Genomic DNA, 14,566 nt, shown 5'->3' on the forward strand with positions numbered 1-14,566 from the left:
GTAACTAATTTCTATTGCACAATGATAAAAACACTGAAATGAGGTAGCTTACCAAGAAACCTGATCGGACAAATAATGTGAGAAGCTTTAAATTTTATATTTGGTTGCTATAGCAGTTGTCATGTTGAGGACAAATGAAAAAAAAAGTTCTGTGACTCCCATAATATTACCAGACTAGCTTACCATTTCACTACCACCTCTCTTGCCATATGCTTGCCATTCTACTGTTACTTTGTTTCCTCTTATGAAATTTTACAGTTTTAGACAGTTCTTGAAATGGCAATAATATGGCAAAATCGTAAAAAATATGGTAAGGCTAAAGAAAATACTATTTTGAGCAGAGATTTTACAAGAGGTGGTGCCTGGTAGTTTTCAGAAATGCTTAGTACCTTCAGTCTCCAGCAAAGCCAAAAGACCGACAAATCCGCTTAGCACTGTTGGAAATGAGATCCCCTTCACACAGAGCAGAGGGCAGATTCACAGCGTTATCTGTACTCTTATAAACTATTTGCAATAACAGAGACAAGACTATAGCGTTTAAGGTGAATCAATCATTTCCAGCTGCTTAGCATGGCTATCTGGTCTATATATCTATTTTTTTTCCATTTTTGAACTCCTATTGCAGGTTCACATAGGTCTTGCACCTTGTGTTGACACAGAATCATTGAGGCAGCAGCTGGATGCTGTGAAACACTATCAGAGGTTGATGGTCTGACTTGGTTTTCATCCCACATCAGCCTATCACTCCTCTAAGTTCCATCAACGTTACCTTTCTGGTAAGAGGTACCTCTATAGGCACTGGTATGACTTCTGCTAGAAGACAGCCATAAAACGCCACCATAAACATGACTGGGTCATTGTTGGGATAAACAAGGGCTACCTACAATTCACAAAAAGATTTTGTTAGGTGAAATACAAAGCAAAATTGCAAAGTTCAGATCTGTAGCGACTACAAGTCAGAAAACTTCACATGATTTCACACTCCGCCCCAGCATTTTTCACAGGGCATCTTCAAGCACTCCTTCTCACACCGATCTGGTACACGCACACGTTCCTCATGCAGGGACTATGTCAGTATTCCCTGTGTACATGTATACACACACATGCAGATGCACCACCACCACCCCCCGCCCCCACGCACAGAGATCTAAAACTCTGTATTTCTCTCAGAGCTGCTACGCTCTTCCTTAGATTTATCTCAAAGTCCAGAACCAAGAATTTGCTTACAGAGGAATCAGCAGATTGAAAAATCACAAAGATATCTTTCCCAAGTAGCCTGTTTCTGGGATAAGAGTCTCACTATTAAAAGAAGCAGATTTTAGTGCCTGTGGTAAGTTACAGTGCTCTGCCTCCCCCCCCCCTTTTTTTTTATTTTAAATAACTTCAGAGGGAGAACCAGACAGTTCAAAACTCATTACCCTATCTCCAGGTTTTAACACAGGTTCATTTTTGGTCCCCAGTTTATTAAGCAGTGTGTAGGCCAGCTTGAGACTTCTGCTCCACAGTTTGCCTAGAACACAAAGAGGAGAGACTTGCACAACTCTAAATCAACCCAACATACAAGAGAACAATATTTCAATTCCTGACTGCTTTATCCATCTACTGTCACCTCCTGTGTTTCAGTTACACTGCTTCATCTACAAACCCCTCTCAACCCAGGAACGTATTTGCAACCACGCTAGGAAAAGTCCTGTACAACAACTATGTTCTATCCTCTACTACCCTTTCAGAAGAGTTTAACGACAAAAGCCAGTGCTCGGCTCACCATACGTGAGGGTATAAACTGGTTTTCCTGTAACATCCAGTGCTGTCAGACAGGGGCATTTAGCCTGTGTGGTTCCCCAGCGCTGCAGTGCTGCTTCTAAGGCAGGAGGCCAGTTGCAAACAACTCCCAGGGGTTCTCCTTTCACAGGTGTCATCTGGCGTCCCTCCGGCTTGGGCTGATTTGGGTCAGGCTGTGGAACTGAAGAAAATTTGATCATGTTCCCAGTTCATCTTAGCTCATTTACTGCTAGACACTTAAGCTGAAAAGACACACTGGAAAAAAAAAAAGCTTTTCCAAATAGCCTGTACGTTTAACAATCTCTATCACATTTTGCTCTCTACAGAGCCCTGCAGAAAACAAACCATCACCATGAATATAGTCTTCTCCTAATGTGCTACTGATTTCAATACAGTATCAAGGAGGATAACACGGAATTGGAGAAAAGAGAAAAGAACCTTACTAAGTAAGGTTGTAATGAAACTACCAGTAAAGACAATTCCCTTGGGACTTTAAAGTAGCCTAAGAAAATGAACATTTAAAAAAAAAAAAATCTATTTAAATATTTTTGTTAATAAGTTTCAGTTATTGTAAGAAGTTTAGCACTGAAGAGGCCACACAAAGCTCTGCAGTCAAGTGAATTACTTCAAACACTATTTTTATACCAGAGATTGCTGGCCACAGACTATTCAGGAATGCTATCACTAGCTGCAAATAGGGAATCAGAGTCAGCTTCAGAAACAATGGCATAATTAAATATAGTACTGTGCAGGTCTGCGTGCTTATAACAAATGATTAATAAAAATATTACTTGGTGCTAATTACCTTCCACAATTTCTTCAAAATCATCCACAAAAAATTCTTTCAGGGGTGGCCTTTTAGGTCTTTTCAAGGTGTTAAGCAACTGCTGAATTTTCGTGGAGACTCTACTACTCACAGGAACACCTGGAGGGAAAGATTTTGGCTAATAAAAGTACTCATCATCTCTACTGACATTTATGTCTTACCTCCTTCCGCTGGAGGATACTTCTCTTGGTGTGCCCACTCATTCAGCTAAGGGTTTACAACACTAAAGGTTGTGCCAATGCAGGCTGACATTAGTAGATATTACGTCAGTTCTGTATTAACTCAGTGGTCAGAAAAAGCTAATAATATAAAGTCCTTTTTAAAGTATTCCCTCCATTCCAAAGCCTAATTTCCATCTGTCTTTGACAAACCACACTTGCTGTAAAACATGGCCTACAGATCTGCGCCTGCTTGAAATATTGATCAACTGCAGTGCAAGACTGCCAGCAGAGGGAGGACACAGTAAGAAGCAGAAGTATTAATGCTACCCTTCTGCACAAAGGTTTATGCCAAACAGCTTAGAGTCAGTATTATCAGCTGCACGGGAGCTTAACTATAATTAAGAATTACACATTTTCTTTCATCTTACCTTTCCTTTTGGGGATTCCAGGAAAAAGGCTTTTAAAACCAATTAGCCTACCTATGCATTTTTAATTATTCCTAAAAAAAGCAGTAAGCAGAAGAGAAAAGCCTATTATCTCTCCATGATCTTCTCCAACTCAGTTCACAGTAGGTAATTTTTGTAGCATGGAAAAGTGTTAATGCTAATGCCGTAACCATTTCAAATTTATGAAGTGCTTAAATGGGCTAGATTTAAGTTACAGGATTTGATCCCCCAAGTCAAGTCCCTCCTTAGACACCATTCTAATTTCTGGGTACTCCGAAAGGTTCCGTACCATCAGCAGTATCCATGAGACTAGACCGATTAGATCCCTTGTGCATGCCTTTCACAATCCCTGAAGGAGGAAGGTCGATCGCTGCTGGCCGTGCTGAGGAAGAGGAGGTAGTTGCTGTGACATCTGGGGGAACTGAGAAATTTTCTAAAAAAGGGAGAAAATTGAGATGACGATTAACATGTACCTTTCGTTATCACATAGCACAAGTGAAGTGTCTGTTACCCATTACCAGCAACCTTAACAATTTAGTGGGTCAGATTCTTATGGGGGCTCTTATCAATGCTACACAAGCCACTTCCTAAATTCTAAGTAGCCCTAGGAGGTGTGTACATCATCCATTTTGGAAAACAGAAAATGAAGGCACAGATGAGTGGTTTTGTCCATGTCAGGAAAGTAATTCAGCAAAATACTGACAAAATTCCTATTCTTGGTCTTTAACCTTCAAATAAAGCTAAATCTCTTGGCATTCAGTACTCTTAAGGAAAGAAGGAAAAAAAGTCAGTTGAGATCTAAATAAGCTCTGGAATATTCAAAACCCCAGAACAAAAAACCTATATCACCTATGCAGTAATCTCTCTTGCTGGAATTATAATATTTAACCTTTTCCTCTAAAGAACTTTCTAAATCTAAAAGAGCAGGAGGCTATTGACTAAAGCAGATAAAAGAATCATGTTGGGTTGAAATTTCTTTCACTTCAGTGACTAAACAGTATGAGTCTATCCAGCAGTTAAATAATAAAATCTAACCTATAAAATGAGACAGTTCTTAAACCTGTCAGCTCTGACAGCCTCAAGTTGCAAAACACTGTTCTGCCAGAAGTCCTGCTTTTCAGATGAGCTTGTAATGCTTCAAAACTGTAAGTAACTCTGCATACTTCAGTAATTCTCTCATTAGCCTCACCTTAAATACGCAATTTTTGCTTGCATAGGATTTCTTTATACAACACAGTAGGTTCAATCATCTGACAGGGCAAGAATATTCTATTCCAGTTTAACAGAAGCAGCAACCGTTGCTTCTGAAGAAAAAAGCCCAAGAACTTTGAAACCACATGTTGGCTTGCACAGAGAAAGTCTTGAAGAAAGTCAGATACTGAACAATTCCTAAAGAAAGGTTTGTGTGGTTTATTCTTTGAGTCCTTCTTTCTAGAGGGAAAAATTCCATTTCTTTATACCTTTTGGAGATACGGTGGCAAGGAATATTTCTCATATATAGAACTTCTAAGCTCACTAGGAAGGACAGATTTTATACAACATTTGCAGGACTTTCTATTGCTCTCTCCAAAGAGATGTATAAAATTGCATATGTTAGTGTTTCTATTCATGTAAATTAGGTGTTAACATAGGATAAATATGTACATGGCAAATATAATTGTGATGAAAATGTAACACTTCTACTTTGCATAAAATACTAATTATATTACATAGCAGTTATTCTGTACGTAAACAGCTAGACTACCTTAACTCATTACAAAAGGTACTGTGGCTTTCTGTATTCTCCAATTAAGAAGAGCCTCTCTGCTTCAAAGATACATTAGTTATATTGACTATACTTTACGGACAATTTCCCAAGTTTTCCATTTCAGAAAACAACTTGAATCTCAGCAAAGAAAGAAACAAACAAAAAAACAAAAAGAATTAAGTGAAGCGATTAAAAACCCCAGTGCTTCTATGTACTGCTTGCCCCAAACCAGTTAAGCAAAAGCAGAGAGCGCACAAATACAGACATCTTCTAAGATGCGGTAATATCCTTAATAGCAGATAAAAAAGACAAACATACACAAAGCAAAACAAACTTTGCCATTTCATACAGAAGCATCAGCAGCAAGGAGCAACTTAGAGCCTCAAAAAACTGAGCCTGGGGTATCCAGATCTGTAGTTTTTTGCTCCCTCTTCTCAATACCTGGATGCCCTGATTATTTCCCAGACTACTCATGGAAGATCTGTGTTAAATCTTTATTCTCTGCTATGTTTACTTCCTAAACGACATGCTCAGTTATTCATATATTTGGCTGTCTCTCTTTTTTTTTTTTAAATAACACTAAAACAATAAACCATTAGGGCTTATAGCAAAAAGACAGTGTTAGAACACAGCTTTTCCCCACTGAATAGGCAAAGACACCCCTGTGATATTAATCAGGACACAGATGCCAAATGCTACTTGCATACGGTAGCTTTGTGCACACAGTAGCTTCAAATAGCTGTAGACATAAGCAATACTGTATACAGGAAAAGTTCTGCCTACTGAATTTGTCAATACTGTAATCACACTAAGGAGTCTTTTCTACTTCAGCAAGCTCCTGCTCCCCACGTCCCCTTTTTCAACCAACTCAATATTCTTCAATCCTTAAGGGAAGAAAAAAATAAAATAACAAAAAACCCACACCAGTGGTGGCGTAACTCCAATGAATCCAAGCAGTTCCACCAACACTAACTGAACTCTCATTCCAAATTTCCCTTACACAATGGACAACTCCAGCTTTATTAATACAATCTGAACTTGAAGCAGTTTTTCTGTTCATACCCAGCTCCTACCTATTCGAGTATTGGCAAATACATCAGCTAGTGACCCACTGGTCCCTTTGCCTTCTCCATGGGATAGTGTAGAAGATGCTGATGAAGATGTGGATGACCCCTGAATAGATCGGTTGATCCAAGACTCAGCATTCTGTAAGCTCTGATGCAATGCAGCAGAAAGAGCAGCTTGGCGCCTTAGCGACCCCTCATCCTCGGATGCGGAAGACGTGTCTGTGTGGAAGCAGAAAAGAAAATCTAGCTCCTTATGGAAAGGCACATTGCACTGAACATGCTCTCTTTGCAATTCACGTATCAATGGCAAAGGCTTGTAATATGAAAATCTTTTTTCACAGACTGTCAAACATGGTTATGCAGGCCAAAACAGAAGTTAAAGCAGCAAACATCTCCAATATGAATATATTTACTCCTGTTTTTTTCCTCTGTTTAAAGCATACAAAAGATTCAACACATTAGACAAATATCCTGTCTTAGTTTATTGCCTTTTCACTCATCACTGTTTCATTCATATTCTATAAAAATCAGACACTCTATTGCCTAACACTGATAATTCTGAAATGGAAAGTGAGGGGTAAGTATCATTCTCAAAACTGAAAATTTACAGAAACAAAGTAGAACGCAGGCACTGGGAAATAAATGTGTCAAGGCCACATGTAGAAAATGCTTTTGTATGCTATTCTAAATGGGTCCCTTTCAACTGCAGAAACAAAAAAAACAAGAAAAAAACACAACAAGGAACTGCATCTTGCACTTACAAGAGAACAGATATCTCCTCTGTCCTAAAGCTATGAACTAATTATTTCTTTATCGTGAAGAAAGCATTCATTATTTGATATCTTAAGTTGTACAGTGCTACATATAAACATTCAATTAGACTCTGGCCTAAAATTTAAGTATTCTTAAGACTGGCTGCCTATATTCTGGTCTTCAATAGCGTCCCTTAAATTATAAATCAAACTATTAAATCATATTCTACCTACTTGCTAAAGCAAAATACAGCCACCATTTGGAAAAGGGGACTAATTCCAGTCATACTGCAAGTTGAACTGGAAGTTTTAATGCTAATCTTTATTTGCGTAGCACCCACAGCTCAGAACATGCTGTAGTCCTGGACAAGTTAGTACAAAGCTGAGTCCCAAGCAGAAACTGGGAACGGGCATGAGACCCTAATAGGAACGAAAAGGTAACAGGAAAAATGAATTAAAAAAAAGGAGTAAAAGAAGAGTCACAAGCGAAGTGGCCTAACAGAGAGGTTTCATACAGAGATATGATGAATTCATGATGATGAGGAGGGTTTTTAATCTCTTCAGGTAACTTTGTCAATCCAAATGACCACGATGCTCCCATACAATGGGAGCCAACACAAAAGTCACTGCTGAAATTTATAATATTCATCTTCAACCTGTGTGCGTAGCTGCTTGAAAATGGAAGTTTTTGTTAATATCTGATGAATATGCATCATAACAGACACCACATTATCTCAGCTATTCTGCCACTGAGGCAAAACAGCTATTACACAAGAGGTGCTAGAAATTAGAAGTCTTACACAAATCATGGACTCCCACAGGACCCTCTCCATGGTCCTTGCCCAGAAACATGCATCACTGCAAATCCTTGAACTCTGGAGAACTGATACCTTTTGCTGTATGTTGAGTACTAACCTTACCAGAAAGGAAAAATGAATTATGTAACTAAGATACGTGTGAGGGAAGCAAAAGAAGTCTCAGTCCAGAAGGCCTGCTCAGTTCTTGCCAATTAATTCTTTAAGAGTTCCCAGAAGAGGATTCACTTCCGCAGCCGTAACAGCAGCTCCATGAAAACAAGCAGCTGCTCAAACGTAGCAAGAGAGCTACAGGAATTACAGACAACCTACATATGTGCAGAAGATACTGAATATTTTGACAATTGCAGCTTCTTGATTTGGAAACTGTTAGTAATGCATACCTTAACATCCACACAGACAAGCACACCGTAAGAACCTAACCTGGGGGAGTGCAGGCATCAGCTGGAGACTGAACAAACGTAGACCGTCTTTTCGTTGGCATGGGCAGAGCCATCTTCTGTTCTTTGTGTTTTGCCAGCGCTGCTTGAACTGCTTCTGTGTGGATATCTGCAAAATGGAAGTTACAGTACCTCACTGCGAAACAAGCTAAGAGGGGAGGCTTCCTTCCCCCAGCAAACATGAAGAACTCTTTAAAGGAGGAGACAGATCACAGCTGATGACAAAACAACATATTAACCAACTACTATGGATAAGTGGGAAAGCTAATCTACATGGCGTAATCAGATTCATGTGTTTTTTCCTGAGGTCTTTCCAGAAAATCAGAAAATGAAGCCCTTCTAATGCTTTATGAAATGTTGGTGTGATAGCAGTGTCATTGGAGCAGGTATATTTTATCTATTTTACTTGCCCCCATGGAGAGAAATATTTCAACCTGTTAATACAAAGTGAAGAACAAAACCAGATTGAAACAATAAACAGGTGCCTTCTTCCTCTCCTTCCCTTAAGTGGAGAAGGAAATCAGCAGGGCACTAGTCAGCCATTTTTGCTGCTCTTCAGAAGTGCTTAAAACATAGATACAAAAAGCCAGCTCCTTCTCTGGCTCCTACAGCAGATATGCTCAGCAATCACCAGTTCCAGGAAAAAATTGTTACCTGTCACTTCTCTGAATCTGATTACCTACAGAGGTGGTTAAAATAGACTTTCAACTGCGTGAAGAACTTGCCCTGAATAGCTGCATTCAAGCTAGAAAATCAAGAAGGCAAAGAGTTATTTGCTTTTTCTACTTAGCACTTTTTGCCTCAGCAGCTGCAGCCTGCAAGTCTGATGTTTCTTTATACAGAACCATCAAGGTAGGACCTTCCATCACTGGATGAATCATCAGCTCGACTCCTTGAAAGGAAATTGTACACACTTCCTCTTCAACAAGAATCCCAGTGAACTCTTGCCCTACCCTTACCAGATCGATAGCGTTCATCTCTGGCTCCCCCTGAGCGAGCTCGGTGAAATTTGGATGAGGATGATGACGATGCTGAGGCTGGAGTTGCAGATGGAACGGGCATCTGAGTTCTGGTTTCCTTCTGTAATGCTGGATCAACCCCTGGAAAACAGTCCACAACTCTTTGAGGGCAGAAAAGAAAAATAGCCTTTTTTGAGCATACTTCTTTGTTTTACTATATAATTACAGGATTTCACATTTTCTGTAGTGAAGCAAATTTGACTAGCACATTAATACATCTGTCCAATTATACCCTAATCACTTAGGGGCATACATGTCCCTTCTTCAACCTTATTCTTAAGTGTTCCCTTCCCTCTCCCTTTTTCTTTCCTGTTTTAATGGGTTAAGCAAATGACATAAAAGAGAATTTATAACAAACCTGGAACAGGTGACATGATACACATTTTCACATAATTTAAGTAGTCCATCAGTAAAAAAAGAGAGATAAAGAACCTGTTACAAAATACAAAAGGTAGTAAGATTCAGATAAATCTTAATAGATTAAATCAGTAGAAAAAGCAGGCAAAGTCTGCAGATCCAAAGACTTCGAGCCGTCCACAATGAACATCAACATTTTGTGATTCAGTATCTGTATGGTTTGCTCCCTATTTCGCCATGTTTCCAATGGGAATACACTCATCATTGCATTAAGACAGATCAGAATTAGCAGTTTAACTTGTGGTCAAATCACATAAGCAAATTGCTTTTAGAAATCATACTCATTTATACCAGCCTCCTCTTAGACACCACTGCTGCAGACACAGTGCAGTAAAGGGGTTTAACTGATGCAATAAATCATTATCCAAAGTTAAGTTTGAGTTGTGGGAAAGAGCAAACCCATGGTGGGGGGAGGAGGGAGCAGAGAAGCCAGGTTCATTACTCAACATTCATGAAACCTGACTGATCGGTGTGAATTATCGACAGTAAAACCAACAATATCACCGATGGCAAGAGCCTTTGCTGTTCACATTAATAATGAAACCTAACAGAGCTCTACTTCTCCAGGTTCTGGCTACTTCCAGTGCGTGTCGAGGCATTACCATCCTGAAAAGGTTTGCTTTTCCCATGAATACAGGGAGCTAAATAGATAATCTGATAAGAAATTATCATTTTACATAATTCACCAAGGCACATATCATCAGGAATGGCTGCTACTGGAACTGCAATTCTAAAATTAATCTGTGCTTCAGTGGGAACTTCTAAGAACTACAACCAAAGGTCACATAGCTGTAATTGCCTTCAGACTGTCACCTGAAGTCATGCAAAAAGAAGGGCAATTGTATCATCTAAAAATGCACCTCTTATGAATTCTCACAAACTACCAAAGAATTAGAGAAATTAAGAGGAAACCACAAATCCTAAATTCCAATTCCAGTCATACTACTTTCTTAGTGTGTGGTTTTAGGCAAACAACTTAAGGCAAGTGCCTCAAGCTCAGAGAACTTACAGTACCAGCAAATCACACCAAACTAGTTGCAGAAATCTTCAAACATGCCCTATAGCTTCCAACATCCTAAAGAGCAGAATATTAATTGAATGTCATAGCAAATTAGCTATATATTTAGCCCAAAGTTTTGTTACCAGTATTATAACTTTCAGAGGAAAAATTCAAGAATATGGGGACAACTTGCTCCTGCAAGAAGTTCTTTTCCATCCCTTAACATTACTATTTGGTCTGGGAACCTTTTCAAAACTTTTCACCTCTTACTCAAATTTTGGGTAGGCCAGTTTGCCATAGCAACATTCAACGGAGGCAAGCTACTGAACTTATACATTAACAGCTCTTTAAACTATCATGCAAAATATTAAAACCTTTATTTCTAATTAAAAAGAACATATCTGCTAGCCAGAAATTCTCAAACCAAGAGAAGAGATCCGAAAAACAACTGTTTCCTGTTTTCATTGCTATTTTGGAGGCGAGGGGAGTAAAATATCATAATGCAGAGTTTTGTTTTCCATTATCAAAACATAACCATCATCTGCACAAAAATGTCAGCAGCACAATAAATAGACTGAGAAAGCAGAAGCAAGACTTGTGTGGTTTAGGCACATGACCTGGTAATCAGAGAACCTGGACTGAGGAGCAAGATTTTTAATTCCAAACCTCAGTTTGCCCACATCCAAAAGAATCAGTGCACATCCCCTTCTGAGATGCTGGAGCAAATTTGAGTGATATCTATAACAACTGTGTAGTCTAGCACCTTTGTAACATCATACATGGAGATTTGATACAAGCAGAATATTTTTTTTTAAGTTCTAGAACAGGATATATTAAATAATGGGGATATTGCCAGATCCTAAACTATAATTCGTTAAAAACAGACTCTCTATACTTTGCATAGCATCAAGCATATTAAGTTTACTTAAGCCCAGACTACACTATTCAAATGCAATCAAGTATCTTCCTTGGATGCCAAAGTGAACTCATCTAGGACACAAATAGCAGAGTGGAGAACTGCATTTTTTAGCCCAAACTGGACTATATTTGTCTTTCTCATAAACTAGAGAGCTTTATTTTGACCCAAAGACAAGACAGCTTCACAGACTGATAAGAAAAGCTTAATGCTTTCTGAATATTCAGCTATTTGCGACTTCAAGTACCCACTAGATGTCAGCAGCAGTTTTAACAATTTTAAATGAATTATTAAATTCATATTACATTCTTTCTCATAGGTCTTGCAAAAGCGCCTCATCTGTTCTACAGAGCATCACAAGGTAAGCATGACATTTCGTTTCCAAAGGGATTGAATGCATCTCTAGATGACACGACATGCCAAGAGTAAGCTCTTTAAGTATTTTGTTATGACATAATAATGCGTTACGGTAGCCTAACAAAGCATACAAGCACAGATCAGGGAAAAATACAACAGTAAATCATAAATGGTTAAACAAAACAACACAAGCGAGCTAAGCCCGGCAGGTGCTAGGTGACTTCAGTTAGCATTCCCCTTAGAATAATCCCACTATAGCTCCAGTTTCTGCTGTCAGGATCTGAATCTACAGAGACAAGAAAAAGACATGATGCTACATTTGCTGTTATAGGACGCTATGGATTTTTAATTGCCATTAGTTTTTAACAGAATTGACGGTTTTGTGATCCCTGCAGTTTGTTGAAGGGAGAGTTTTTTGGTTTTTTTTAAATATAAAGATTTTCAGATTAAAAGAATCACTAAAAACATCATGTATGATCAACAAACAAATGCTTACATTAATAACAAGGACAGAGTGTTGCATTCATCTGACAGGAAAAAAGCAGCAGGCAAACCTGTTTTTCTGCTGCTTTGCATACAAAATTGAACAGAAGTGTTAATGTTGGACTGGCTATTCCTTATAACGACATGATTTTTCAAGCTGCATGTCTGTAAAAATCATGTCAAAAATAAATGCAAGCAACTGAGTTTTGCAAGTTAGTCTGAACAGAACACAGGGGCAGCTCTCTCAGTAGCAGGCATGCCTGCATAAGGTTTAGTGTGATTATTGCTATCTTCCAGGGTTGAGGAGCCTGAGAACACACTAGACATGCAAGATTTCAAAGACTTTTGCAGGAGGTATTAGCAGGATGCATCTCAGTTCTGCCCTACGGAAGACATTAAGGGAGAATTCAGGTATTCCACCGATTTAGTCCGGGAAAAGATTTCAAAGATGGAGAAATTGATTTCCTAGAGTCAGGTGTTAAGCTTTATTTGCAAGTGTGATATCCCTTAGACTTAATAAGGAAGAAGATAATTCCCCATTTGTGGTAGCTGCAAGTCAGATCTTGTAAATGAGCGAAACAGTCTAAACAACACTGTAAGCTGGAGCACGTGTACATGATTTACAGGTTTAGACAAAGCTGTTTTATCACTGGTTACTGTTCCTCATTAGCTCCCATTTGAAACAATGAAGTGCTGAAAGACAAAGAAAAAAAAACCAAAAACTAGTAAAACAAACTTTACAGAAGAGTTCTGCCAACTGAATTTACCGGTCGTCCACACCACACAGGATGGCAGGAAGGATTAAACTTTTTTGAGACAGGAAATAAATGACAGCCTACTCCGGAAGTGAAGAAATGCTTCATTTCCAAAGTGCCATGATTTCAAAGGAATTATGCACTAAAATAACAGAATCCGTAATATTCCCACCTCACGATATCCATGAATAACATGAAGCAGAAAAACAACAAAACATGCCTTATCAACTCAACATTCAAATAAGTTCTCAGAGCTAAATTAGCTTCAAATGTTACCGTCACTTTCCATAGGATTACAATTGCATTACTCTTTCATTCCAACATCTTTCCCTGATGAACTGGAATACAAAAAGCACTGGATCACATTCATCTTATCTTTTCAATAAAGAAAGTACTCTAACGTTCTCTTTCCAAATGTGCTTGTTCCAAATATTTATTTTAAATCATCATGAGACTAGAAGTCAAGAGCAAAAGCACAAAGCTCCAGCAACTACATAAAAAGGTTCTGACAGTCAGTCAGGGCTTGGTGAATGATTTCCTTTACGCATTAGCAGAGGAACCCAATGCATTATTGTAAATAGCAAGAAAACGCACTCTGCCAACAGTCTGTGTGCAAAGGCTGCTGATTTTGGCACAAGGTATTCCTGCATCTGCATTGAGCTAAAAAGCTGTAAATGCTTTTCCAGATTCGCAGCAACACAATATGGACAGCAGCTATATCTTCAGGCAGACTATGTTTGCCTGTAATCCGCAGCAAAAACTAGTTTCAAGAGGTGGCTGGTTACTCAATCACCTCTTAGTTCCAGAACAGTGCATCTATCTATCCAAAATACTGTAGCTGATGAAATTGCTTTAAAAAAAAAAAAATAAAATCCATTATATCATATAATCAATTTGCCTTGAAATTATATATTTAAAAAATTTAATGTAATAGTTTCAACACTGGTTTCAAAGTTTCCAGTTTCCCACCTCTTTAAACAACTGGCTTCTCAATCAAGCACATTTTTATTCATATAGCTGGATTTTCTCATGCTCTGTACACATCTCAAAGTGCATCTGTCTTGAACCTATTTGAAACAAAAATATCAAGATATTTACCAACCAAGTCCTAAATTCAATATTACATCAATATGAATGTAGCTGAGCTCTTCCTATATTCAAATCATTACACGCTCTCTCGTGCTCAGGAAAATTTTCATCATACCTAGCCCAAAACATCTCTATTTTGACCTTGCTATAAGAAAGAACGCTTTATAAATTTCATTTCAAATACACTTCCATCTTTTGCCCAGTGGCTTACGATTATGCCAATAAAATGGAAAGAATTCAAGCATACAGCAAGCTTCTATAAAGCGAAGTATGAATCAGACCGAACAAGGCCCACCAGGGGCTCGGGACACTTCAGTGAACATTTCTCCTCAGAGATGACAAAAAGTAAAAACATGGCCATTCAACTCTCTCTCAATTCATTACACCTTTTAAGACAGACATAAAAAGTATTTGGTCCTCACTAACAACTGAGGATAACTTGATAATGTCAGATTTACTCCAACAAAAGTAGTATTTCAAAGCATCTAGACCCT

The 14,566-nt window shown here is 38.5% G+C and overlaps 1 protein-coding gene across 2 annotated transcripts in view; it reads right to left on the minus strand.

Annotated features, from left to right (window-relative positions):
- Positions 1–14,566, minus strand: part of DIP2B (disco interacting protein 2 homolog B) — a 71,818-nt gene that overhangs the window by 24,024 nt on the left and 33,228 nt on the right. Inside the window, exons 3-10 of one of the 2 annotated variants that reach the window (XM_067314163.1) lie at positions 8,996–9,136; positions 8,020–8,145; positions 6,036–6,248; positions 3,505–3,648; positions 2,588–2,707; positions 1,766–1,963; positions 1,419–1,510; positions 788–880 (exon numbers count right to left, since the gene is read on the minus strand). In XM_067314163.1, coding sequence (XP_067170264.1) covers positions 788–880; positions 1,419–1,510; positions 1,766–1,963; positions 2,588–2,707; positions 3,505–3,648; positions 6,036–6,248; positions 8,020–8,145; positions 8,996–9,136 — 1,127 coding nt within the window. Of the gene's footprint in view, positions 1–769; positions 881–1,418; positions 1,511–1,765; positions 1,964–2,587; positions 2,708–3,504; positions 3,649–6,035; positions 6,249–8,019; positions 8,146–8,995; positions 9,137–14,566 lie in introns of both variants that reach the window. The other variant, XM_067314162.1, reaches the window with a different exon arrangement.

The sequence above is a fragment of the Apteryx mantelli genome, chromosome 33 (genome assembly GCF_036417845.1).
Source record: "Apteryx mantelli isolate bAptMan1 chromosome 33, bAptMan1.hap1, whole genome shotgun sequence".
NCBI classification, from domain to species: Eukaryota; Metazoa; Chordata; class Aves; order Apterygiformes; family Apterygidae; genus Apteryx; species Apteryx mantelli.